Source organism: Typopeltis vanoorti, chromosome 5 (genome assembly GCF_054136105.1).
Source record: "Typopeltis vanoorti isolate ZY-2024b chromosome 5, IOZ_Tvanoo_1.0, whole genome shotgun sequence".
Taxonomy (NCBI): domain Eukaryota; kingdom Metazoa; phylum Arthropoda; class Arachnida; order Uropygi; family Thelyphonidae; genus Typopeltis; species Typopeltis vanoorti.
Genome location: NC_143553.1, coordinates 22,635,945 through 22,663,102, shown reverse-complemented (window position 1 = coordinate 22,663,102; position 27,158 = coordinate 22,635,945). Strand labels below are relative to the sequence as shown.

Here is a 27,158-nt window from a genome sequence, read left to right as displayed (position 1 = left end):
ACGTGTCCTGCCCATTTCCATTTCTTTAGAAGTATGTTTTTTCCAATATCTAAAAATTTTGTTTTAGCTATTATTTCTTCATTTTTGATTTTATCTCTGAGTTATATTTAACAGACATCTTTACATTCTTCTTTCTGTGTTTTGCATTGTATCTATTATTTCCTTTTTGATTGGCCAGGTTTCTGCTCGGTATGTCATAACAGGCAATACATATTGGTTGACCAATAACAGCACTTCCACTCCCTTCTTGTCCTCTCTATCCCCCACAAAAAAATATCATGCCCTTCAATTTTTACACCTGTCAGGATATCATTCTTTTCCAATCATGTTTCACTTATTCCAACACTTCTGGGGTGAATAAACTCGATCAGAAAAACTATTTCATCTCACTCATTTCTGATGCTCCTGTCATATGTAAATGAACATGGCAATTCACTTTTAGGTCTGCAACTAGTCCTATCCATGCTATGTGATTTCTCCCACACCTATACAATCCCAAATGCCTTTATTACCACTTACTGTGCCTATCTTCTAAGACTGTACCTGTAACATCCCAAGCCATCAATGCCTATTATGACCATCCACATATGCATTCATTACTACTTCCAACATCCACTCTCCTTATACTGTGCCTTCTTGTCAACCCTGACTTCCCCCATTTCCCTGTTTATCTTGCATTTTTGTTCTCTCATCATCTCTCACACTACTAATACTACAATTCTCATTTACAACCACTTCACTGTCATCAGTTCCTCTCTCCTGATCTTTAGCATCCCCTCTTACTTCCTCTGCTCTTTTGCTCACATGACTCATTCCTCCTTGTAGCAACAGTCTCTAGATGACTCTCCAAATCCATTGAAATGCAACCCATCACTTTTGTACAAACCCATCCTTCTCTCAAATGCATCCTAAACATTTACAGACTACTTCCTTCTCGTCACACAACTCTACCAACATAATATTCACAATTTCTGCTCTCTATCTCAACTTGACACTATCATGCCTCAGCAACACACAGAATGCCTTTCCAACCACACTGTTATCTTTTGCTCTCCCCAAAAACTTCCTGATATCCATCCTCACGGAGAAAGAGTAAATTATAAATAAATAGATAAATAGTAAATTATAATTCTATTATTGTGTACACATGCAACCTTTAAATGCTCACTCAGTACAGTTATGTGGCCATTCTAGCAATTAAATAATAAGAGTCAAGGAAGGGGTGAGAATATACAGGGTGTTCGGGATAAATTTGACAGTTTCGTAAGGAAAAAGAAAATCTTCTTTGTATCTATTAAATTTAATGAATTGACAAAAAAACATTACAGGCAGAGTTAATTACAATACTATCAACAAGATTTACTCAAAATAACCACCATTAGCATCGATCACAGCTTCAATTCTGCTTCGGAACCTCGAACAAGCTGATGCTACAGTCTCCCTGGGAAGGGCCGCAAAAACTGTTTTAATTTTATCCATTAACTGGGCTTTTGTATTACTGGAAGTGTGATTGGTGTCTTTTTCAACTGCGCCCCATACAAAATAATCCATGGGGTTAAGGTCTGGGGAGTTTGGAGGCCAAACATTTGGACTGGTGAAGTCGTAGAAATTTTCAGACAACCATTTTTGACTTTTCCCAGAGGTGTGGCAAGGGGCCAAATCCTGCTGCCATACATACGGCCTACCATTGGCTACCCTTGTTATCCAGGGCTTGACTACAGTTAGCAACTCCACGAACAAAGCCCGAATTCCAATGCCAGGGTTCTTCAACACCTGTTCCTGCAGATTTGCGAGGAATTCTGCTGTACGAACGCAATCAGATCGTCTGCTAGGGATCTTTCTTCTTGCTACATCCTCGTAGTCACCATTGCAAGTCTCTAGTTCATGCCTGATTGTTTTTACTGTATTCAGGGAGCATTGGGCAGCAGTCGTAATATCCTTATTTTGATGGCGGGCACGAATCATCATGATACAAGTTATTCTCTTCCATGATTCAGGTGGGTTCCAGCTATCCATCCTTTCTGACATCTTGTATATGAATGAAGAAGGGTCCAAACTTTTAAATGAAGAGAAGTGTGTGTTAATACATGTAACTTACGGAAAAATATAATTAATTATAAATATGTCAAATTTATCCCGAACACCCTGTATATATAGAACTCAAGAAAGTATGCAAAATCCCACTCACCATTAAAAAAAAATAAAATAAAATAAAATAAAATAAAATAAAAATAACCTCACTTTCTTAATATGTCCCAATAATTAATCAACAGGGATACCAAAGAGTGATCAGTAGTGCTGTATTGTTATTTGGAGAACAATTCCTTCGTGTGAAGACCATTCCAATAAGGAGCAGTCGATAAATAATAAGAGTAGCAGCAGTATAAATAGTAACACAAAGGCTCAAGCAGTCAAGATATTTCTACCAAAGCACATTATTACAATAGTCAATGCATATCACCCAGATATAAATACATAACAACTAAGTCAAACAATGTTGGACACAAAGATATCCTTTTAGGAGATCTAAATGACAAAAGCCCAACTTGGGGCTCCCCACAACTAGATCGGAAAGGAGCACAAATAGAAAACACAATTGATGATCTAAACCTTGAGACATAAACAACAGGCAAAATACATAATCTGTCAAAAACAACAGGCACAGAATCAGCATTAGAAATCACAGAGTAGATTATGAAACTGCGAATCTTACCCAGTGGAAAATACTAAAAAATGCCATCAGTGATCATAGACCTATTATCACAACCAATAGCTAGACCAAAAACCACGGACAAAGAGATCTTGGAACTTCATTGGCCTAAATACATATAACTATTAGAAATATTCAAATTAAGTGGATATTGAATCCAACATTATTTCTTAGCTGAATAAGAAACTCAAAGATAGAAAATCTAAGAGTTTCATACCGAATATAGAAAACTATAAAAGTTTGGCGAATCCAAGCATAAGCTTGGATTCACCAAATTATTACCTGGTACATGCTGGGGCAAACTTGTAGTAAAGATGGAGTAAGCTCCAATCACTGTCTCCAGTATTTTCCCATAATGTACGACACAACCAGGAGATGTATGCCGTTATACATTATGAGAGAACGTCACTACCCAGACCGGTTTTGACCTTTTTTTGCGGTCTCATCAGTGAGTAGGCAGACCCAGATGTAAATACTGAGGTTGCAGTAATGCAGAGCTTATTTCTTTACTGTACGAGTCACCAAAAGGTGCACTAATAAATTACTAAGATAAAAAGCCAAGAGGCTTCATTTTGGCAAAGTAAGTTTATTCAAATTAATCAGAATGAAATTCTTAGATTTTCTATCTTTGAGTTTCTTATTCGGCTAAGAAATAATACTGGATTCAATATCCACTTAATTTGAATAAACTTACTTCGCCAAAGTAAAGCATATTGGCTCTTTATCTCAGTAATTTATTAGTGCACCTTTTGGCAACTCATACAGTAAAGAAATAAGCTCTGCACTACTGCAACCTCAGTATTTACATCTGGGTCTACCTACTCACTGATAAGACCTCAAAAAAAAGGTCGAAACCGGTCTGGGTAGTGACCTTCTCTTATAATGTATAACAGCATACATCTCCTAGGAGTTGTGTTGTACATTATGGGAAAATACTAAGGACAGTGATCGGATCTTACTCCACCTTTACTACGAGTTTCCCCAGCATGTACCAGGTGTTAGCTTATGTTTGGACTCACCAAACTTGAATAGTTTTCTATATTTGGCATGAAACTCTTAGATTTTCTATCTTTGAGTTTCTTATTCGGCTATGAAATGATGTTGGATTCAATGTCCACTTAATTTGAATAAACTTACTTCACCGAAGTGAAACCTATTGGCTCTTTATCTCAGTAATTTATTAAAAACATATTGCACTGGTACACCCACTAGTAAAGAACTTCATCAGCAACTACTAGAACTAACTAGCTAACTAACTCCATCTTTACTACAAGTTGCCCCAGCATGTACCAGGTGTTAGCTTATGCTTGGACTAGCTGAACTTTTATAGTTTTCTATATTTGGCATGAAACTCTTAGATTTTCTATCTTTGAGTTTCTTATTCGGCAATGAAATAATGTTGGATTCAATATCCACTTAATTTGAATAAACTTACTTCGCTGAAGTGAAGCCAACTGACTCTTTGTCCCAGTAATTTATTAGAAACATATTGCACTGGCACACCCACTAGTAAAGAACTTGATCAGCAACTACTAGAACTAACTAACAGCATACAGAAAGCTGCAAAAAGTTCAATTTCCATAGGTCTCAAAGAAAAACAATTGGTTCCATTTTGGAAAGAAGTTAATAGAATTAACTCAAAACATAGATAATGAAATTTCCAACTGCAAACAAAAAAAGTAGGAAGAATTCTGCAATAGACTAGATCCAAGAAAAGACTCACAACACTGGAACATCATTAGATTATTAAACAACACAACACTTCTGGATACTGATCACTCTTCAAACACAGTCTCCTCAGGAACCAATATAGCAGCAACAAGCAAACAGATTGCAAATTTGCTAGCCAAACATTACTCAAATGCAAGCAAGCTGCAATACAACAAAGAAGACAAAAAGTGCAGGAAATCTGCAAAACATCTGCTAATACAAAAAGTGGTATACGGTGGGTGTGAATCTGCCAGATTTAAGGTAACCAGTGATGTACCTCAGGGTTCAGTCCTTGGGCCATTATTGTTCAATCTATACATTAATCCAGAACCTATCCTTCTGAAGACATCTCTACTCAGGACCTCACAATGACAGAATTAGAAACAGCAATTAGTCAAATTGACCATTACAAATCATCTGGAATTGATCTTATCTTTCGACATATGATTAAAAACATGGGAAAAATAGCCAAAATCTGCATTCTGAAGATATTTAACACCTCTTGGAATGCTGGTAAACAAACAAAAATCTGGAAAACATCATTATATCCTTACTAAAATCTAAAAAAAACCCTAGTGACTGTAACAGCTACAGACCAATAGCTTTGACTAGCACTCTCTGTAAACTAAACGAACGAATACATACCATACTTATGAATTGGCTCTTAGAAAATAACAAGATCAACTTCTACCAAACTGCATACAGGTCTCAACACAGTATAGAAGATCAATTATCTTTGCCAATCAGTCATAGATGGCTTTCAAGAAAAACTATCAAAGAAGACAACAGCAATATTCTTGGATCTCACAACTGCCTACGATCGCATCTGGAGACAAAGAGTTAATAAAAATTGCATATGATACTGGAATAAGGGGGAAGGCATTCATTTGGATTTCAGATTTCATGAAAGGAAGAAAAATGAAAGTAAAAGTTAATAGAATTTATTCCAACATGCATCGAACTTGGGCTGGATTCCTACAAGGTTCTGTTTTAAGCCCACTCCTATTTCTCATCTGTATGAACAATATCCATCTTCGTTTCTCATCTGTATGAACAATATCCATCCTCACAAATAAATGACACAAAAATAGCATGCTATGCAGATGATATAGCAATCTGGCACACAAGTGGTAATCCTCAACAATCTGAAAGAGTCCTAATTCATGTTTTACTCGTGGAAAGGCTTAGACATTGGCTATGCATTTTTTACTAAATAATTTAAGGAAATTCAAGGAATTTAAGGGCATTGCGCCCAGAAGAATACCTGCTGAAGATATTATGATACGAATTGAAGGCAGGATATGACACCTTACAAACCACATTGCCAACGATATTAGGCTTGTGTTCTGACCAAAGCTAAACCACCAAAAGCCAACATGCCCAGTAAGGAAATTAAATCTCTACTAGAATTAAAGAAAAACAAGAAAATAATAATCACCAAAGCTGATAAAGGGAACTCCACAATATTGCTTAACCAAAAGGATTACACAGGTAAGCTGAATGCTCTATTGTTAGTTTGAGCTACTTACCTCCGTATTGATTACAACCCCACCAACTCACAAATTAGAAAACTCCACAGGCTCCTTAAGAAGGTCACTTCTTGGCCTGTGGAAATCACTAACAAATTAAAACCATTTAACTCCATACGCCTGTATTTATGGGCTCCCAAAAATATATAAGGAAAATGTGCCATTACATCCCATAGTGGATGGCACTGATTCCCCCACATACAAACTAGCTAAACATTTTGCCAAAGCTCTCTCACACTATACTGGCAACACACATAAAAAAACTCAGCCCACTTCAAAGCCAGCATCGAAAACCTTATACTCAAACACACTGACATAATGGTCAGTTTTGATGTCTCCTCCTTATTCACAAATGTCCCACTCAAAGAATCCTTAGAGGCAATCCAAGCTAAATTTCCTCCCGATATCACAGACCTATTTCAGTTCACAATGAACTCAGGCTATTTTGTTTGGCAAGAAAAATTCTACAAACAAATAGAGGGGACAGCCATGGGTTCTCCACTCTCCCCACCCTTGGCCAACTTTTATATGGAGACTTTTGAATAGAAAGCCTTAAACTCTACCCCACAAAAACCAACCATTTGGCTTCGCTATGTTGATGTGTTCGCTATTTGGCCACATGGCTCTGGTGCACTCCTCTCCTTCCTAACACACTTAAACAACCAACACCCCAGAATCAAATTCACCCTGGAAGAAGAAAAAAAACAACTGCCTTCCTTTCTTAGACACACTAGTCACCCGCCAGCCTGATGGAACCTTGGTTTTCTCATTTTATAGAAAAACCCACTCATACAGGCAGATACATTCACCAACAATCCCACCACCCCTCCGTGCAACAATATGGAGTCATTAAGACACTACACAATAGGGCTAAACTTATCTGTTCAAATGACAATGCCCTCACCACAGAACTAAACCACATTCTCAACACTTTCTCAGCCAATGGCTATCTCCCCCCCCAAAAAAATCCAAAAAATATTGAAACCACTAAACCACAATCTCCCCCCCCCATCACAACAAGGATTGCTCTAAATCCATCACCATACCCTATATCCGAGGCACCTCAGAAAAAATTAGAAAAATCCTACAAACATGACTTAACTTCTTGTTACAGACCACATAAAAAATTGGCATCCCTTATCCACTCTACTAAAGACCCCCCCCCCCCGACCTACTTAATGTAAAACAGGTCCCTTGCAGCTGTAAGCTGTCCTACTTTCCAAACAGGCAGGAGAGCAAATATCAGAATTTCAGAACACAAGGACTATATCCGGTTTCACCAATACAGCCACTCTGGTCTTGCGGACCATGCGCTGGATACCTACCATAGAATACGGTGGAAGAAAGCCACGATAATACACCATAGTAAATACAAATATGAAAGTCTTTTTGTGGAATCAGCCTCAGTCCTAAGAAACAATCCAAACCCCAACAAATTTGGCTGCATGAGACTGCCTCAAATTTGGGAAACCTATATCAGAAGACCTTCAGCCCAATCCCACAAGAATACCAACATTGCCCACTAGAGGGGCACCATCAGGACTTTAGGAGAAATAATAGCTTCCTGCTTGTTCCTCACTTACTGTTTGTTGTGCCTGTGTGCACGTGTCTTGTTCTTAAGTGTCTTGAAAATGGCTACGTGATGTTGCCGAAATATTGAAGTATATTAAAATTTATTTTAATGTATATCCTAGTTGACGTTGTAATTTCCTTAAATTATTTAGTAAAAAATTATGTTTTAGCAATTTGCTCATATTTTATAACAATGTTATGACTGAGTTGAATAAAGGAAATGGATACACTATGATAATGTTGGATTTTTCTAAGTATTTGATAGGATACCACACAATAGGATGTTGTGTAAACTGGAGAATATGGAATTGGAACATAATTTATAGACTTGGATCAGGGGATGGTTGACAGACAGATATTAAAAAGTGGTATACAGTGGGTGTGAATCTGCCAGATTTAAGGTAACCAGTGATGTACCTCAGGGTTCAGTCCTTGGGCCATTATTGCTCAATCTATACATTAATTACATCAAGCAGGGTCTATCATCAGATTTGCAATTGTTTGCTGATGATGCAAAGATAGGCAGGGCAATCAGGGATGCTACTGATATTCAGCAATTACAAAATGGTTTGAATAGACTGGAAATCTGGGTAAACGAAAATGGCTGTCAGTTTAATGTTAGTAAGTGTAAAGTTATGCACTTTGGCGTGATTAGAGTTCCAGCGGCATATTATATTAGCGGGGTTGTATTGGTGGAAGAATTTAAAGTTCAAAGGACACATAGCAAAAGTTGCAAATACAACTCAGAGGATAATTGCTATGTCGAAGTGAACCTTGACATGTAGGATAAGGAAGTAATTTTGCCTCTTTATAAGGGCTTTGATAAGACACACTTGAATTACTGTGTGCAGATTTGGTCTCCCGGGTTCCAAGGGGATAAAGATGCTGTGGAAAGGGTGCAAAGAAGAGTTACAAAGATTATATCTGGATTATGAGATTTAGATTATGAGGACAGATTGCAAGCATGTGGATTACAGACTCTGGTTAACAGGAGAAAGAGGGGTGATATGATAGACGTCTATAAACTTTTGAATGGGTGTTATAGCATTTCAAATGATGAAATTTTTTGTTATATCGAAAGCAGGGAGAGAACATGCGGGCATCCATAGAAGTTAAGGTTATTCTCAGTCAAGAAAGAGTAAAGAGCTAGGTTTTTCTCCCAGAGAGCAGTGAGTGAGTGTAATAATTTGCCCTTACAGGTGAGTGCATCTAGTGTAAATGAATTTAAGGGAAGATATGATAGCTGGGTTGGGTAATTTACAGCCCCCCCTTGATGAGTTCTTGACTCCCTGGAGGCCTCAGATAATAATAATAATAATAAAAATAAATAATTAATAAAAGGCTTAGAAAGATGAGTAAAGGAACTTAAACTACAGATAAACCCAGAAAAAACAAAACTGAGCATCTTCTCCACTGATAGAAAAATAGACCCAATTACAATCCTCAAATCAAAATATATAATACCAAAACAGACAAAACAGTCTTCAAAATACTTAGGCCTAACCCTAGATATTGAACTGAGATTTGTTAAAATATGCTAATTTTTATTATATTCCTTTATTTGATCTTACTAAGTCTTGTTTAAATCCTTGTCTGCTCCTTTGTAAAAACTATAGTTATTTCGTTTAAATCTTTCTTCTTAACCTTAACTATACTTCTGACTTATGGCTGCAAATAATATAAAGCTCACATGTGCAAAACTTACAGAACAAAGAAATCGCCTCAGGCGAGACCCAATCTCTCTGTCTGACCCACTGGTGTTTATTCTCAACTGAATTTGGAAAATTTATTTAGTTTCTTGCTGCGCCACCAAATTCGTGGGTGGGAGTTAAATCACCCTCCGAAAAATAACATCCAGTAAATCACACGGAACTTTTCTCTCTTAATTCTAAGTAAATCTAGCAACTTAAATTTTTCTGTTATGCAGTCGTTACAATATATACCTTAATTCTCACAGATTTGAATTAATGAGTAGTGCATTGGAAATAGAAATCAGGCAAGTTATTTAAACAAGAAAACAATTTATTTACTATCAATATAATGTACAACGGTCAATTTTAAGTACTAAGTAAATTAGCTTCATATGCTTCAAATTACAACTAAAGACTACATTTCAATTTAGTTCCTCATCATAAGAAAATTATAGACATGTGGTCTTACTAGAATTAATATTCTAGCAGGACTGCATGTCTATAATGTCTATAATTTTCTTTCATTAAACCTGGTTATACTCAGATCAATTTTTTATAACATTCTGTAGGTTTAGGCAATAGCTATAACATTAAATACACGATGTTTCACCTCAAATTTTAGCCAGACGTTCTCTCACATAAAACAAAATATCTCAAATATCAGCATAAAGTTCTCAAGTATCACTATAAAACAAGTCCCTTAATTAAATCACCGTCACAATCTTCTTATTTCTAGCTAAACAAAGGAAAGATCTTACTTTGAAAGATGTCTGGCTTCTTCCGACTGATCCGTGAAATCATCTCCTTCTATTGCCGTTCGACTTCAGTACTGCACTTGGATATCATCTCCGGGATTTCGTGAGATCTCCTCTTAATATTGGTGAACATTTGAATCTTGGCAGCATGTAAATTAGGCATCTAATTTCTTCTAAAACCATTTATCTCAGTCATGTCGCTCTCTCAGCATTTACTACCTGGAACGCAAGTCTCTGATGGCGATTAGAAATAATTTTCCAAAACAGACTTTGTATCATCGTACCTCTCGACTCTGGGACCTCGTCAACTTCTGGTCGGAATCCCACGTGACCTCAAAACTTCTCGCTGACCCAGGAACGGGACCGGACGAACTCGAACTCCACGAACTGCTCTGCCAGGAACCAAACTGAATTGCCGCACAGAACTCCGTTCTCACCAACGCAACCCTCTATTTATCTGGCTCTGATGACCTTGGGGTTCGCTCACATCATCGTCCCCCGGGTACTTCGGTGGTCTGCACCTGTCACCCTTATCGGTCGTTGCTTTCAGTCGGGGAAACCCCTGCACATTGTTGACCTTCGATGTTGCAGTTGCCTCAGGTCATTACTTAATACGATAATCCGTCTCAAATTACCGTTGACTAAGAGGTTTCTTTAGACACTATTTATCTTATACTTATTTTCCTTTGTTCTTTTACAAAACCCTTTGAGGTGACAATATTCAGTAATATACAAAAAAATATTATTCCAAAATCAAAAAATATGAAAATTTCTCTATTAACTCAAAAGTATTTTTAGTGAATTTTGTTTACTGTAAATTCTGTAAAATTGATATGTAAGAGTTCCTTGAATAAAGGATAAAATTCCTTGAATACATGATTTTACAGATTTACAACTTATATTACAAATATATCTTATATAGCTTTTAAAAAGCTTAATATCATCAAAAGGCTTTGAGGAACAAAGTGGGATGCAAAACCGAAGCTCAAAACTACATATACGGCACTCATACGAACCACTATGGAATAAACCTCAACTATCTGGGCTCCAGCTTCTACTAGCTCAAAAGAAAAACTTGACACAGTACATACAATCAAGAGCAGCAAAAATTATCATTGGTGCAGTTTCATCCACAAATAATGTAGCAATGATATAGCTACATTGGAAGTTTATTTTGCACTTGGTTAGACTATAATAAATTTAGTTTATGTCTGCAAGGAGATGTGCTTTGCATTATGGGAGATACTGAGACAAGTAGTGATGAGAGCTTGGTCCACCTTTGCTATGAGTTGTCAAGGGATGTACCACCTTACCTCGGTCCTGAAGATATTTTCAGGTGCAAACTTTGTTTGCTGACATTTGGATAAAGGATTAAACTAAATTTATTATAGTCTAATGGGTAATGGCCCTTTCCTTAATACATAGAGTATTCATGTTCCACAAGGCAATGTGCTTTGCATTATGGGAGATACTGAGACAAGGGGTGACGAGAGCTTGGTCCACCTTTGCTATGAGTTGCCAAGGGATGCACCACTTTACCTCAGTCCTGAAGATATTTTCAGGCGCAAACTTTGTTTGCTTACACTTGGATAAAGGATTACACTAAATTTATTATATAGCTACATTATTTGTAGCTATATCAGAAGAAAGAAGAAAGGAGAAAACTCTCCACAGTTAAATTCACTAACAGAATTTAACAAGATCACATCTTATTCAGGACGTTTGATGCCTGGACAAGAAAATCTAGACTAACGAGATCATCTACGTTACAATATGATCAAGAAATTAGAAAACAGATTGACTTAGAGTACCTATCCATCGAAATAAGCAAAGAGCCATTCTCTTCCACAATTCTACCAAAAAACACAATGATAAACTTAAATCTCCTCGAACTTTGTTCAAAAAAGGATTCACAGCAAGAAAATAAAAGAAAAGGACTTGACACGATACATCACTTAAATAATCCAAACCATGTCATTGCCTACACTGATGGATCATCTAATGAAGCACTCAGCCAAGGAGGTTCGAGGGGGGGGGGGACTCTACCTTTCCTGCAGAGTTTTTTTTAACTCTGGAGGCAAATCACCTCCAGAGGAAATGCAAATCGGAACCACAGCTGGCAAAATAGCTTCAAACTTCACTTGTGAATTAACAGCCATACAAACAGCTCTCAAATCCAGTAATAAACATTACAGAAGGAATAACCATCTACAGCGACTCAAAATCTGCACAAAACTGTCCAGAAGTTGAACTAACACCTGTCCATATTTATTCTTGTCCAGCAATTGCTGCTGCTCTACAGAAAATTGACAATAACCCCAGAGAAAAGCTCTACTCCATCAAAGTTCAACAGATTGCCAAAGCAGTTCTACAGATCGACGGTCATATCTAGAAGCTCTTCAATGGACTTGACAACAACAACAGTAGAAACAACATTTATTTTTTTGAAAAAATATTTTTTTACATTAATCCCCCCCCCCCCTCAGAATAGCCTTTTATACTGTACAATAAAAAAATTTTGCTTCTGAAGTTGTCTTTTTTAAGAAAAAACTATTTTCTTCAGTCTGCAGCTACTCATCAGCTAGAAAAACCTACTCACCATGGTCGAGTATATATCTGGTATATATCTCAAACTGACATTCAACAATTAATTCTGTTTTTGAGGAATGGTAGCAAACAATTGCAAGCATTTCAGCTTAAGTTATCAGTTTTCATTTACATTAAGAGAAACTATTTCCTTTTATAGTTTCTATCTTGATCATTATCCTCTCATTCTTCCCTACTTCCTTTTATTTTTATTTGATTTCTGTTCATCCATTCATTCACTATATTCACTTGACTAGTATACTTGCATATATCTACATTCAATAATCAAGTTTAATGAACAGCACCTTTAATTCTTAAAGTGGGGCATGATTATGATTATTGTTGAACCATAGGAGTAACAACATCTGATTGAATAGTTCCAAAAGCATATTTATACTTGCAAAGAAGTAATGTTCTTGTTTTAGTCCTTTATCTAAGGACTAAAAAACAAAGTTTGCAAAAAGTATCTTCATGACTAGTCTACTCGTACATAAAGGCTGTTGATTTCACATTAAGTGCCTCAGTACCCCAGAATGAAAAAACGTTATGGGCAGAGTGACTAACATGACTGGTTTTAACCTACATTGATGTCTCACTAGTGGCAGTTAGACTCAGAAAAATACTACAGTTTCCATGCATTTTCATAATGCAAAATATTATGCAAGGGAAAGACATAAGCCAAAGACTGGTTTTGACCTTTGTTGAGGTCTCATCATTGTTAGCTAGCCCTACGAAAACACTAAAGTTAAATTAATGCAGGTCATATTTTCCATAAACAAGGAGAAAAGAGGTATATCACCATGTTATTAAAAAACTATGGATCAAAGATAGCTGTAGAAGGATTAAAACAAGAATATAATTTATCAAGTATAATATACTTTTTGCCAAAGTAGTAAAACTTTCTACAACTATCTGTGATCCAGAATACTTTAATATTATATACTATTTTAATAATTGTATATGGATATATCACTTCTATACTGATTTAATGTGGTATATTCCTGGGTCCATTAATGAGATGTCAATAAATGTCAAACCAGTCTGGTGATCCTTCCCATAATATTTTTGCATTATGATACTGATAATCAGGTTGTTGCAGGTAAGATATTAAGTAATGACAATCAGTTAAATAAAGTTGAATATAAAAAGAAAGAGATCATTTGGTATGGTGATCTCTCATAAAACATACCACCCCTGGTTGTGCTATTACTTCTAGTTTCTCATCATCTCATCTTCCTTATACCCTCTTTTACCTTGCGATGTCGCGGGTCCATTGATCATCGGACCTCACTCCGTTTACAGGATAAGGTGGTCAGCCTTATGCCCCGGTGTATCCTATGGCCTGTAGTGTTGAGTTCTCGAGGCCAGTTTGCCTGCTTTGCGGGATGAAAAACCCCAGAATAAACTGGGGAAAAAAACCTGCTGTCCACGCCCAAGACTGGCTAACTTGGCTATGGCTGAGGAAGATCCTTCAGCTCCTCACGTCACCGACGGGAATCGAACCTAGGACACTCCTTCGCCAGGCATATGGTTGCGAAGCGCATAGCCACTAGGCTAACCGCACGGACTTACTTCTAGTTTCTCCAGAGCAGAAATCAAAAATATAACAAATTGCAATTGAAAAGAAAAGTAAGAGAAAGCTAGATTTTTGTAGGTATGAATGATTTAAGTGCAAAGTATGAAGCAGGATATGAAAGGATTGCTGGAAGAAGTAAGGTAAAGAGTGAGAGTGAAATTTGTTAGTTTGTTACTCAGATGTGATAGTAGCGAATTAAAAATAATCGTCAGCTCCTCACGTCACCGACGGGAATCGAACCTAGGACACTCCTTCGCCAGGCATATGGTTGCGAAGCGCATAGCCACTAGGCTAACCGCACGGACTTACTTCTAGTTTCTCCAGAGCAGAAATCAAAAATATAACAAATTGCAATTGAAAAGAAAAGTAAGAGAAAGCTAGATTTTTGTAGGTATGAATGATTTAAGTGCAAAGTATGAAGCAGGATATGAAAGGATTGCTGGAAGAAGTAAGGTAAAGAGTGAGAGTGAAATTTGTTAGTTTGTTACTCAGATGTGATAGTAGCGAATTAAAAATAGTTATGATGGCAAATGATTCAATGCATAAGCTTCATTGAAGGAAAACTAATTCATCATGGAAGGAATGGTGAGAATATTGTGCATGAGTGACCAAGTTATGCAACTATGTTAATGACATGAATATGCTTAATCATGGAGGTGATTATGATGAAAGAAATCATGTTCATCTGGTCCAGACTCATTAAGTACATGCAAGGACATCTGTATAAGAGAAGCATCAAATATAAGCAGGGGTCTGAAAATTGACAAACTGGATCATATAGACTACAGAGAAGAATATATAAAAAAAAAGTCTGAAATTAATTTACTGTGTCTGTACACAAATGCCATAGGGCATCAGGAAGAAAGGAAAATTACTTTGTTGCCTTGGTAACTGCATTGGAGCCTTCAGATTGTAAGCATTTGTGAGACAAGGCTCCCAGAGGCAGATATACTGTTAATAATTATTCTTATGTGAATAAGAATAATTATGAAGACATACTATAATGTTGAAGAATTTAACACGGTATGCAAGAAAATTCAAGGAAGTGCATGAAATCAATCAAATTTCAACAAAAATGGCAAAGAAGTCCCATGGATTTGGATGGCTCCCACGACCTAGCTGGCATCTGAAAAAGAAGAATAACCTAACCCACATAGTGAATGCTAGAAGAAAAGAAATCTAACTGGATAATGAACAGAAATTTAAAGCAACAGATTTAATGACCTTGAATATAATTATGTTTTTTTTAACTTTACTTTTATTTATTTATTATTTTTAATTTACATGTTTATCCACTCAGCTCACTGTAGTAGGCACTAATGTAGTTTGTGATCCAGTGTACATATGTATTCCTGAAGATGACCTTGACATAAAGGTCAGAATGTCTCATTTTATTTTCAATTTAATTAAAGTAATCAATTTATCTAAGTAAAGGGATATTACATCCCATATTGTTTCATAGCCGAATAAAAAACTCAAAAAGAGTTTCATGCCAAATTAGAAACTATATGAAGTTTGGCGAGTCCAAGCATAAGCAAATATCTGGATAGTGCAACACATAACCCATTTGGTAGTGCAACACTGAGGCAACTCATAGCAAGGGTGGAGCAAGCTCCGATCAATGTTCTTGGTATTTACTCATAATGTGAGACCCAGCTCCTAGGAATTGTATTACTGTTCTACATTATGAGAGAAGGTCACTATCCAGACCGGTTTCAACCTTTATTCAGGTCTCATCAGTGAGCAGGTAGACCTAGTTAATACCACTATGAGTTGCCTCAGTATTGCACTATCCAGGTATTTGCTTACGCTTGGACTCGCCGAACTTAATATAGTTTCTATATTCGGCATGAAACTGTTTGAATTTCTTATTCGGCTATGAAACAATATAAGATGTAATATCCGTTTACTTAAATAATTTCACGTCGCCGAATTGAAGCCTTTGGCTCTTCATATAATTAGTAATTTATTAGGACACCTTCTTAGCAATTCTTATAGTAGGGTATGTAAGTTCTGTTTGCTGCAAACTTGGTATTAACTAGGTCTATCTGCTCACTGATCAGACCTCAATAAAGGTTGAAACCGGTCTGGGTATTGACCTTCTCTCATAATGTAGAACAGTAATACAGCTCCTAAGAGCTGGGTTTCACATAATGAGTAAATACCAAGAACTGTGATCGGAGCTTGCTCTACCCTTGCTATGAGTTGCCTCAGTGTTGCACTACCAAATGGTTTATATGTTGCACTATCCAGGTATTTGCTTACGCTTGGACTCGCCGGAATTTATATAGTTTCCATATTTGGCATGAAACTCTTTGAGTTTCTTATTCGGCTATGAAACAATATCATCATCATCAACTTCCTGCCGTGTACCCTCAAGGGGTGTACAGGATATGACAGTACTATATGAAAAAATTACATCATTACTAACTTCCTTTTTACAATTTTCCTCCAAATCAGTCTGTTACTTGTCAAGACTCCAACATTATCAGATCTTATATTTCTATCGTCTAAGGCACTTTGTACCGTATCAATCCACCTATATCTTGGTCTTCCTCTGGGTTGTTTTTCCTGCCAACCTGGCAGGGAACACTTGTTTTGCTAATCTTTCCTCTCCCATTCTATTTAAGTGACCATACCACCTGAGATTAGCTCTGCTAATGCATTCCTGGATGCTGACAATGTCCAGTTCTTTTCTAATATCCTCATTTTTAATATGATATTGCCATTGATGCCATCTGTTCATGCCTCTAATCTTTCTCAGGACTCTCATATCTGCAGTCTCTAGTCTTTGGTCAAGTGTTTTACTTCTCACCCAGCTCTCAGATCCATAAGTTAAAACTGGTTTGAACACTCTCTTGTATACAGCTAATTTAGTGTTCCGACTTATTTTCCATATGAATTTATTCAATTGACTTCCCACCATACCAGCTTTGCTGATTCTATTGTCTATTTCTATATTTAATTTACCATCTTCAGTAAAAATCGTGCCTAAGTAGCTGAAATGTTTTACTTGTTCCACAGGTTCTCCATTCACAACACAGTTGACATTTTCAATGATTCTGCCTATTTTCATTGTCTTTGTCTTTTTATTGCTGACCTTCATACCATATCTATTACAACAGCTATTCAATTTAGTCAGAGAATCTTGCAGACTTGTAGCAGATTTATTTAGAAGTATAACATCATCCGCATAAAGCAAAGAGCTGACATTAACATCTCAATTTTGATATCATGTTTAATGCCACTTTCCTTCATAATGTGATCCATAGCGGTTAGCCTAGTGGCTGTGCACTTCGCAACCATATGCCTGGGGAAGGAGTGTCCTAGGTTCGATTCCCGTCGGTGACGTGAGGAGCTGAAGGATCTTCCTCAGCCATAGCCAAGTTAGCCAGTCTTGGGCGTGGATAGCAGGGTTTTTTCCCCAGTTTATTCTGGGGTTTTTTCATCCCACGCAGTAGGCAAACTGGCCTTGAGAACTCAACACTACAGGCCATAGGATACACTGGGGCATAAGGCTGACCACCTTATCCTGTAAACGGAGTGAGGTCCGATGATCAATGGACCCTCGACACTGGAAGGTAAAAGAGGGTATAAGGAAGATGACATGATGATGACAGAGGGGATAATGTACAACCTTGTCTCATACCAGATTTAACATTAACCATCTTCCTGTACTTCCTTCAATTCTAACTGCTGACTTACAACGTGTGGACAGACTTATGTGTTCGTCGAACATGTTGTTTATTATTTTAACGGTATAATAGAACACAGAAACTAAGTAAATAATTAATTTATTGACTTGATGCTGATATTTCGCTGGTATTATAACTAGCATCTTCAGAGCACAAAAACACTGTTTGTCACAATACGCGAGACTAAAACAACATGGTATACTTAACCAAAATTGTAGCAGCAACACAAAGACTAGAGTCCTGATTTTGGCGCCCTCTATCTGAAAAAAAAAAAAAAAAAAAAAAAAAAACGCTATCATATATTACTAGAGTCCTAGAAAATTGCTAGTTTTTTCTTAATATGACTGTCTCCCAGATCTTCGGCAAGTTAATACAGCCATATTTGTTGAGATTTGGGGTGTGTTTTAGGGCTTCTGTCATCTCTAAGAACAATCTCTCTGATTTATATGGGTTTCTGTGTAGTACTTTTGTGTTTTTCCAGTTGATTCTGTGTGCAGGGGTATCCAGAGCATGGTCTGCTAGGCCCGACTTGCCATAATGATATTTCCGGACGTATCGTTTATGTTCGCTGATGCGGATATTCACAGTTCTTCCTGTTTGACCGTAGTAGGCTTGATTGCATGAGCAGGGTACTTGGTAGACTCCTGGATGTGATAAAGGAGGAATGCTGTCCTTGGGTGAGCGGATGAGGGTGGCTAATTTGCTACATGGTCTGAATGTGGTGCGTAGTTTATGTTTATTAACACTCCTAAGAAACCCCTCCCACCATCTGCCACAGAGAACTACAACAAAAGTCACCATCCCCCACATTAAAGGCACATCCGAAAAGATCTCAAGAATCCTCAATATAATACTTAAAATAATAAACAACATGCTGACTTACAACTCAAATAAAGACTAAGTATTGCTTGATATAATGCCCCATTGACACCATATAACCGCAGAGTATTGAATAGCTTCTCTCTTGGCACCTTATCATATGCCTTTTCCAAATCGACAAAGCTTAAATACAGATCTTTGTTATATTCCCATGCTTTCTCGACTATTTGTCGTAAAGTGAAGATCTGATCTTGACAGCCTCTGTTTGGCCTGAATCCAGCTTGTTCTTCACCAAGCTTTTCTTCCACAATTCTTCTCAACCATTTCTCAAGTATGCTTTCATAGATCTTGCCAGGAATACTCAGTAATGAAATACCTCTGTCATTCTCACATTCAGTTTTATTTCCCTTTTTATATATTGGTACTATGAGAGCTCTACTCCAATCATCGGGAATTCGTCCCTCTGTCCAGGCTTTCTGAACTATGCAGTGCAGCCACTGTAAGATATACCACCATACTTCAGTATTTCTGATCGAATATCATCTACTCCTGCTGCCTTTCCACATTTCAAGCCTTTGATGGCTTTTTCTACTTCAAGTATGGATATGTATTCCTGACTGCATGCCTGGTCAGTGTTTTTTACCACTGTGCTATCATAACTGCTTGTTTCATTTAGCAGTTTTTCAAAGTAATTACTCCATACTTCAAGGATATCTTTTTCTCCCATTTTCATGTCACCTTTATCATCTCTAACTCCTTTTACAGCACTCTTTCCTCCATTTCTAAGTTTCTTCAACAACCTCCAGAATATTTTGCCACCCTCTTGATATTTATTTTCTATATTCTTGCCAAAGTCCTCGCATGACTTTTGTTTAGCTAGTTTTACACACTGTTTAGCTTTCTTACATTTGTCTCTGTATTCTGTAAGAGTAAAAGCTGACTTATTTGCAATGAACTTTTGATATGCTTTCTTCTTTTCCTTCACTGCCTCTTTAACTTCCTGTGTCCACCAGGGAGTTCTGATTTTTTTATCCTTGCACACAACCTCTCCACATGCCTCTCTAGCAGAATCAAGCAATGTTTTCTTCAGAGTTTGCCACTGAATCTCCAAGGTTTGATTCCTGTTCTGAAACTCTTTCATTTTCTTTTCAATAATCTTTCTGTATTTTAGTCTACAGTTCACATCTGAGAGCTGCTCAACTTTTATTGGCTTTAAAACTTTCTTACATGTTATTCTTTTCAATACGAAATTCAGTTTTATCCTGCTCAAGACTATGATCGCTTCCAATTTCAAATCCTCTGTACACTCTGGTGTCCTGCACCAGGGAGAAAACATCACTATCAACAATAACATAGTCAATGAGACTTTTCTTATTCCTTGCCTCTTCTCTCCATGTGAATTTGTGCACATTTTTATGTTGGAACATGGTGTTAGTAATAACCAGTCCATGTCCTGAGCAGAAATCCAACAGATATTTGCCATTATTATTAGCTTTGCTATTTTCTCCAAATTTTTGCAAAATATTTTTGTATGTCTCACAATCATTTCCTAGTCTGCTATTTAGATCCCCAGCAAGGACCAACTTTTCATTTTTCATTGTGTCAGTTGCTTTTTCTAAAGCGTCAAAAAATTCCTCTACTTCTACGTTAGTAGCACCTTCTGTGGGACAATAGGCACAAATAAGTCTCATTGTCCAGTTCCCCATTCTCATATTTGCCCACATTACTCTACTTGAGACTGACTGACATTCAAGAAGATTAGCGTCGTATTTTGTGTTGAATATTATGGCTACTCCTTCTTTTCCTTGATTGTCATTGCCTGAATATAACATTTTGTATTTATTGATCAGAAAGATCTCGCCAGTTTTGGTCTTTTTTGTTTCAGTCACCCCTATTATGTCGATCTCGTACTTATCTAATTCCTCAGCTAGTTCCATTTCTTTGCCATTCAGGCTTCTTACATTGATAGTACTGATCTTTAACTCTGGTGATATTGAGTTGGGGTTTGTTTTCAGATTTGTTCCAGTAGCTGATGTTTCGCTGTTTGCCCTGGTTCCCTGGCGAAAACAACGGGGGCCTTGTTTAACCAGGAGATGCCCCAGCCGGCATGAAATTTTGTCATGTTGTACCATCATTTTTTTTATTTTGGTTTAACCAATAAGAATACAATTTGGTCGGCTAAATCCCAAATTGCCAGCCCATCCTCGTTCGTTCAGTATCAAAGTAGATACCCAACAGGGTGCACCACGAGAAGGTGAGGATTGGACATTAGGTCAGAAGCGCTGGTCGGTTCTCCGCATTCCTTTAAAGGCTATGTGGAGGTCTCCTCTCAGTTATACAGCTTTGACCCTTAAGCACCCCTATGAAACAATATGGGATGTAATATTTTTAGTAAAGGGATATCACATCCCCTATGAAACAATATGGGATGTAATATCCCTTTACTTAAATAATTTCACTTTGCTGAATTGAAGCCTTTGGCTCTTCATATAATTAGTAAAGTAATCAATATAACAGAGTATGTTTATTTTGCTAAGGACCACCTCTGTGCTTATAATATAGCATTTAATTTATTTAACAAGGTAATGTGCCACCATAATTATTCATAATGATTGCTGATCACCATCTAACACTGAAAGAAAGCTATACTATACAATAGTATCAAGTGTAAAAGGTACAGCATTGTTTGGAAGAATAGGAAAAATAGGTGAGAAGTGTGCTGCTAATGATATCATATGATTTTGAGCCCAGTCGAGGTAGAAAGTTATGATTGCCATGTAAATACCATCTGTCCGTATAGCAATAAGTTTCAAGCCATCTGGTGTAAGGTGAGTCAAATAAGATTAAATTAATAGTGAGGTGCCGTTACAGATCTAGTGGAATCAGTTCTGATGATGAAATGCATCGCCAATCAGCTTGATGGATGCTAAACAGGTAATCGTTGGTGACTAATTATCTAAACACTAATTGGATTGTGAACATTATGAGAAGAACGAAACCAAATTTTCTGAGCTGTTACAAGACTTCCTCAAACAGCATGTGACAGAAAAAAAATAATTTCAAGTTTCTTCTGTCACATGCTGTTAGATCTCATAGTGTTGGAGGGTGTTTCAGTTAAAGATTACTGATTTGCAGCACCATTGCCATAGCTTTTGCCGCCCAGGGCGGTTCATGAGTTTGCCATCCCTCTCAATACACACCACAAAATACCACAAAAAGTCAAAACGACGTATAGGGTAAAGTTCAAAATGTTGCCCAGGGTGGTACCCCCCCCCCCCCCAGCTATGCCACTGCTGATTTGTCTAATGTTGGTGACAGTCATCATCCTACTGACCTGAAAAGTGGCTAAATGCTTGGAAAAAAGTCAATGGATACCATAGTGTGAGGAACAAACAGCCATGGCACCCACCTTAATAAGATGTAGGACCTTCTTTTGCTGCGATGACTGCAGCAATCCAACAGGAATACTTTCCACAAGCATACAATAGCGATCATGGGAATTTGATGCCTTTCTGTAGGCATGTAATAAGGTCCTGGACTGTTGTGAGGCAGACATCCCATGACCTCATCAAATGCTTCAATTCATCCCACATGTTTAGATAGGGTTGGGATCAGGACTCTGTGGAAGTCAGTCAAGTGTGATGATGTTCATGTCCACAAACCATGCAGTTATTGCAACAGCCTCATGACACTGTGCACTATCTTGCTGAAATCAACAATGGTCAGTTTCATAGAAATGCCACAAAGCAGAAGGCAATTCATTGTCCAGAATGTTCAGATACCTCTCAGAATTCAATGTTGGCAGCACCACAAAGAGGTCTGAGGTCAAACCACAGGAAAAACAGGACCATACCATCATACTACCACTTCCAAATTTCATAGTTCGGGTCACACACTCTGGTAAGAGATGTTCACCAGGCATCTACCACACCCACATTCGTCCATCTGCTCCACAGAAGGTGTAGCATTATTAGCATAGAAGGTGTATATTCCATAACACAGCTTTCCAAGCTTCCACATCCTGCTGTACATGCTCTTTGCATCACTGAAAATAATGCTGCATGTTGGTTCAGGTAATGTGGGACTTGCATATCATAGTCTTACCATGGAAACCCATGTTGTGAGCCTTGACTCTGAATATTTTTGTACAGGTTTGTGTTCCAGTCAATGCCCAGAACTCTGCATTCAACATATCAGCCAACAAATGAAGGTTTTTACATGTTATCCTGCATAGTACCTATGGTCTCATTTGGTGAGTATGGTGGGTCACCCACCGTGGGTAGCACTTGCAGTTTACATTACAGGTCACTGACTGTTGACCTGAAATGGCCCAATTTGTCAACAATTTGCCAAACAGATAAGCCTACAACATGGCATCCTGTCACAATGCCTCTTTCAAACACGGTCTGTTCCCTTGTCACAGCCATTTCACCCAGACACAATTGCACGAACTTGGGAGCATCATATTCCTCTAATTTAGACTGGATATAAAACACTTGACTCGTTACATGCCATGATGCATCTTATCCATGGGGATGTTTGTTGATTTCTTTCCAAGCAGTGTATATATGGATGTTCCATTCAGAAAAGTTACATAGTGAACTACAAAGCAAGAAATTATGACCAAAGGAGGAGTAATATCAGTTGCTAGATAACAAGAGTATCAGTGCAAGTACTTGAAAAATACTTAAATGTGCAGTACCAGAATGTGTCCTTACAGTTGTAAGAATAAATAGAGTAGAGAAATCAGGAGACAGCTGAGTAAACAGAAACCATCTAAACTCTCCATTGTGACTTAGTTTCCTTTATAATTTAAATAAAAAACACATGCTCAATGGAGACTAGAATTATAATGACTTTAGAACAAGGACAGTCATATGCATGAAAAGCAACAGTGTGGTGCTCTCTACAGCGATGTTTATGTGGTTATTGCTGATGGGCAGAGAACCAAAATTTGTCCAAAGTACTGAAACCCACATTGACAGGGAATACCATATAGACATCTGAGAAGGTGAGAGTATCCTGGTGGTCCTTAATTTGTCTGCAAAAATTGGAGACTTTGTCCAGATTTTATGTTGTTTCAAGAGTGAGCTCAGTTTATCTGTTGTACCTTTGATATTAGGTAAGGATACAGTGTATATATATAGTCAGGATGAGAGAGTGGGGTTCTTTTTTAGAAGTTTAGTGAGGATTTTATTTTATTTTATTTTATTTTTGCTAAAACCACTCTTTTCATAAAGTGTGTTCCTCTTGTTCCAGATTTATTGCCAGTCCCAAGGACAAAAGTCATTCTGCCCTTGAGGCTAAAGTTTTGAATATTCCAATTTTTTTGGGCAAGATGGTGATGTGATGTGATATGCATCTGCCTGTGTGGGCTTCCAATAGACTGATCATCCAGTTGCTTTGCAAAGAAAATATCCAAGAAGACTAGAGCTCCTTCTTCTCCTCTTCAACAGTAAAAATGATTCAAGAGGTGGATATTGTTGAGGAATTGTAAACAGTTGGAGAAAGCTTGTGGGCATGTGGCCAAATCACAAAAACATTATCTATATACCTTCAGCCATACTTGGGGGTGGGGGGATTATACTGACTAATGCTCACCATTCAAGTGTTCCTTAATTTGTAATTAATTTTTTGTTTATATTTATAAATAATTTATTAACTAAATTATTTTATTTGAATTTATTCTGGATATCTATTAGTGCAGATGGAGCTATTCTCCTGTAGCCAACTGTGCACATAATATCACACAGCTTCAATTGAATTGTTCTCTTTTTTGTGTTTCCGATAATTGCATTTACAATGGCTATGAAACTCAGGCAAAAATTTTAAAAATACATTTAGCCAGCCTGGCTGGTTGAGGGGTTAGTGTACTCACTCTCCAACCAACAGGTTGCAGGTTCAAATCCTGCCATGGACATGGATGTTTGTGATTGTGAAGTGGGAGATGAATGTCATCATCTCGTGTGAGTCCACAGCTCTGCTGATTGAGGGCCTGAAGTGGCTTGAAAAAGTTCCATGTTTCGTCTCTAGAGCAGGATTTCCAGATCATGTAAAAAAATTAATGAACCCTACAAAAAATATATAAAACTTGATAAAAGATAAATTTAAAAAAAATCCCCAGCACATTCTTACTTCAATCCTTGCCCAAGCTTAAGAACAAAGTTTGCACATTAAATATCATCACGACTAGCCTACTTGTATACAGACTTTTTATTTCACAACACTTGCCTTAATATTCCATAATTCAAAACACACTTCCTTTTGGATATGTACACTGCTATGCATTATGGGAAAGGGAACTATGCTGACCAGTTTAGACCTTTACTGAGATTGAACCAATGCAAAAATCATAATTTCCATATAAAAGTAGGATGGCACATTACCATCTTATTAAAGTACTCTGGATCAGAGAAAGTTGTAGACAGTTCACATGATATGCCTCTTCTAGATATACCTCTACAGTATATCTGGAAAAGAAATGGTTAGAAAGATCAAGGGTACTGGCAAAGTGAAGAGCTATGAGGATATAACAGTTTTGTTAAATAAAGCCTGATTAAGACTAAATAGTTTCACCATTTTACTGCATGAAGTTCCTCTGTATAACATAATAAGAAACTTTGTGAAGTAAAAATCAAGGTAATTATACTGATGTAATATACAAACCTTCCATTTCAATTTGTATTTCTTTCCTTTTTTCTTCATTATTCCCTTTAAAACTTTGATCCTGATGATGTAACGATGCTGTGTTTGAAGCATGAATCAAATTCTCGAGTTGTTGTGAATTTGACTGCTGATCTTTCTCCTGACTCAAATGTGGATGTTTTGGTTTTTCTAACCCCAAATACTGTTTGACTGCATTTTCAATTTTTGGCAAAATCACATGATAAATTTTGGAATTAACTACTTGTTCCACAACATGTTCCACTCCTGATGCTAAAAGTCCAGACCTATAATTAAAAAAAGCAGGCAAAGCTCAAAAGGCTATACATCCAAAACAAACTGCTTTATATATACATATAAATGTAAACATACTGCTGAACAAAGTTTCTCACAACACCCACTAAATGGTAACTTATATCCCATTAATAAAATTTTTAAAAAGTAGTCAGAATACAAAACATTAGACATGAATGTGATAAAAAACTTGAAATATAATATGTTAAATGTAAGAATGCATTAAGATAATGTGTGCTTACATTGATGATGAATTTACAAGAAATTATTCCAAGTGATGCTTGGTTACTAACCTTTCTCACATCATTCCAACCTCATCTTCCTGGTGATGTGGCCATTTCTACATAGAGGCCCTGGAGATCAAACATTACTATAACAAACATTACTATAATAAAAGCATAACAACCTCCATAGATGGACAATGCCAACTATACATCTAAGTGTTAATAACCTCAATGCCTGGTAAAACACTACAATATTTCTAAGGGGACAAGGTCCCCTATAAATATGGTGTAATGCCATATTTGGTCTTCAGAACAGACTCAAATTTTATCCTGTCCTCTACTCTCTTCCTACTAACAATGTGAGTGGTATTCTTCAAAGTTATGCCACACATACTACTTTTGAGATGATCTAAGCCATTCCAAAATACAACATAAAGTTGTTATACAACTTGGTCCCTGAGGTAATACATGTGACTAAACTCTGTGATAGATGCAACTGGAGGCCTTATGATTTTTTTTTTCATTTTTATCAATTTTATATATATTCTGTAATTTTTTTTAAATTTATTTTTCTAGTCTGGAAATCCTGCTCTAGAGACCAAACATGGAACTCTTTTCAATCTCATGAACAAAGACAATCATGAACATCTCTGCCACAGTGGGATTTGAACCCATGACTTGATGGTTGGAGAGCAGGTACACTAACCACTTGGCCAACCATCAGGCCAGCAAAAATCAGTATGCATAGTCTTACTACTGAGAATGTCTGGAGGAAGACAAAATATGTTATGGCTGGTACTGCCAAATATCATACAATGTTCCAACTCTTCCATTTCTTCTATAATACCATGAAAAGGCAACAAATTATTAGAACACTGTGATTTGAAAAACCTCCCACAATATCAAATAAAGAAATAAAGGTGATTTGAAATTATGTTCTTGTATAGTGGTTACCATTCATGGTCATATTTAAACCAACATTAAAATGACCCTAAATTTTAACATTAGCAGCAGTAGGAGAGGAAATGTGAGAGAGAGAGAGAGAGGTATGGGAATGCTAGATGAGGAGAGAATAGAAAAAACAGTAGAGGAGAGGGAGTGAGAGAGTGTTATGGGAATGATAAAGGAGGGGAGAATGGGAACAGTCGGAGAGAGGAAATGTGAAGGAGTGCTAGAACCAGGGATAGAGTGATGCCAGGACAGCAGGTAAGTAGGGGAACACAGAGAGAAAGGCTTAGAGGAAAGAGAGTAAGAATGCAGGTGAACAATCAAGGAACAGAATGGTTAGAGGTGTGATGTATACAGACTCGATGATCTCATGTGTGCAAGATAGG

At 37.1% G+C, this 27,158-nt stretch overlaps 1 protein-coding gene across 2 annotated transcripts in view; it reads right to left on the bottom strand.

Moving 5' to 3' along the window:
* LOC150106264 (uncharacterized) overlaps positions 1-27,158 on the bottom strand; it is a 379,399-nt gene that overhangs the window by 257,891 nt on the left and 94,350 nt on the right. For both annotated transcript variants that reach the window (XM_090393059.1, XM_090393060.1), the window contains exon 3: positions 25,310-25,593. In XM_090393059.1, coding sequence (XP_090249185.1) covers positions 25,310-25,593 — 284 coding nt within the window. The remainder of the gene's footprint in view (positions 1-25,309; positions 25,594-27,158) is intronic.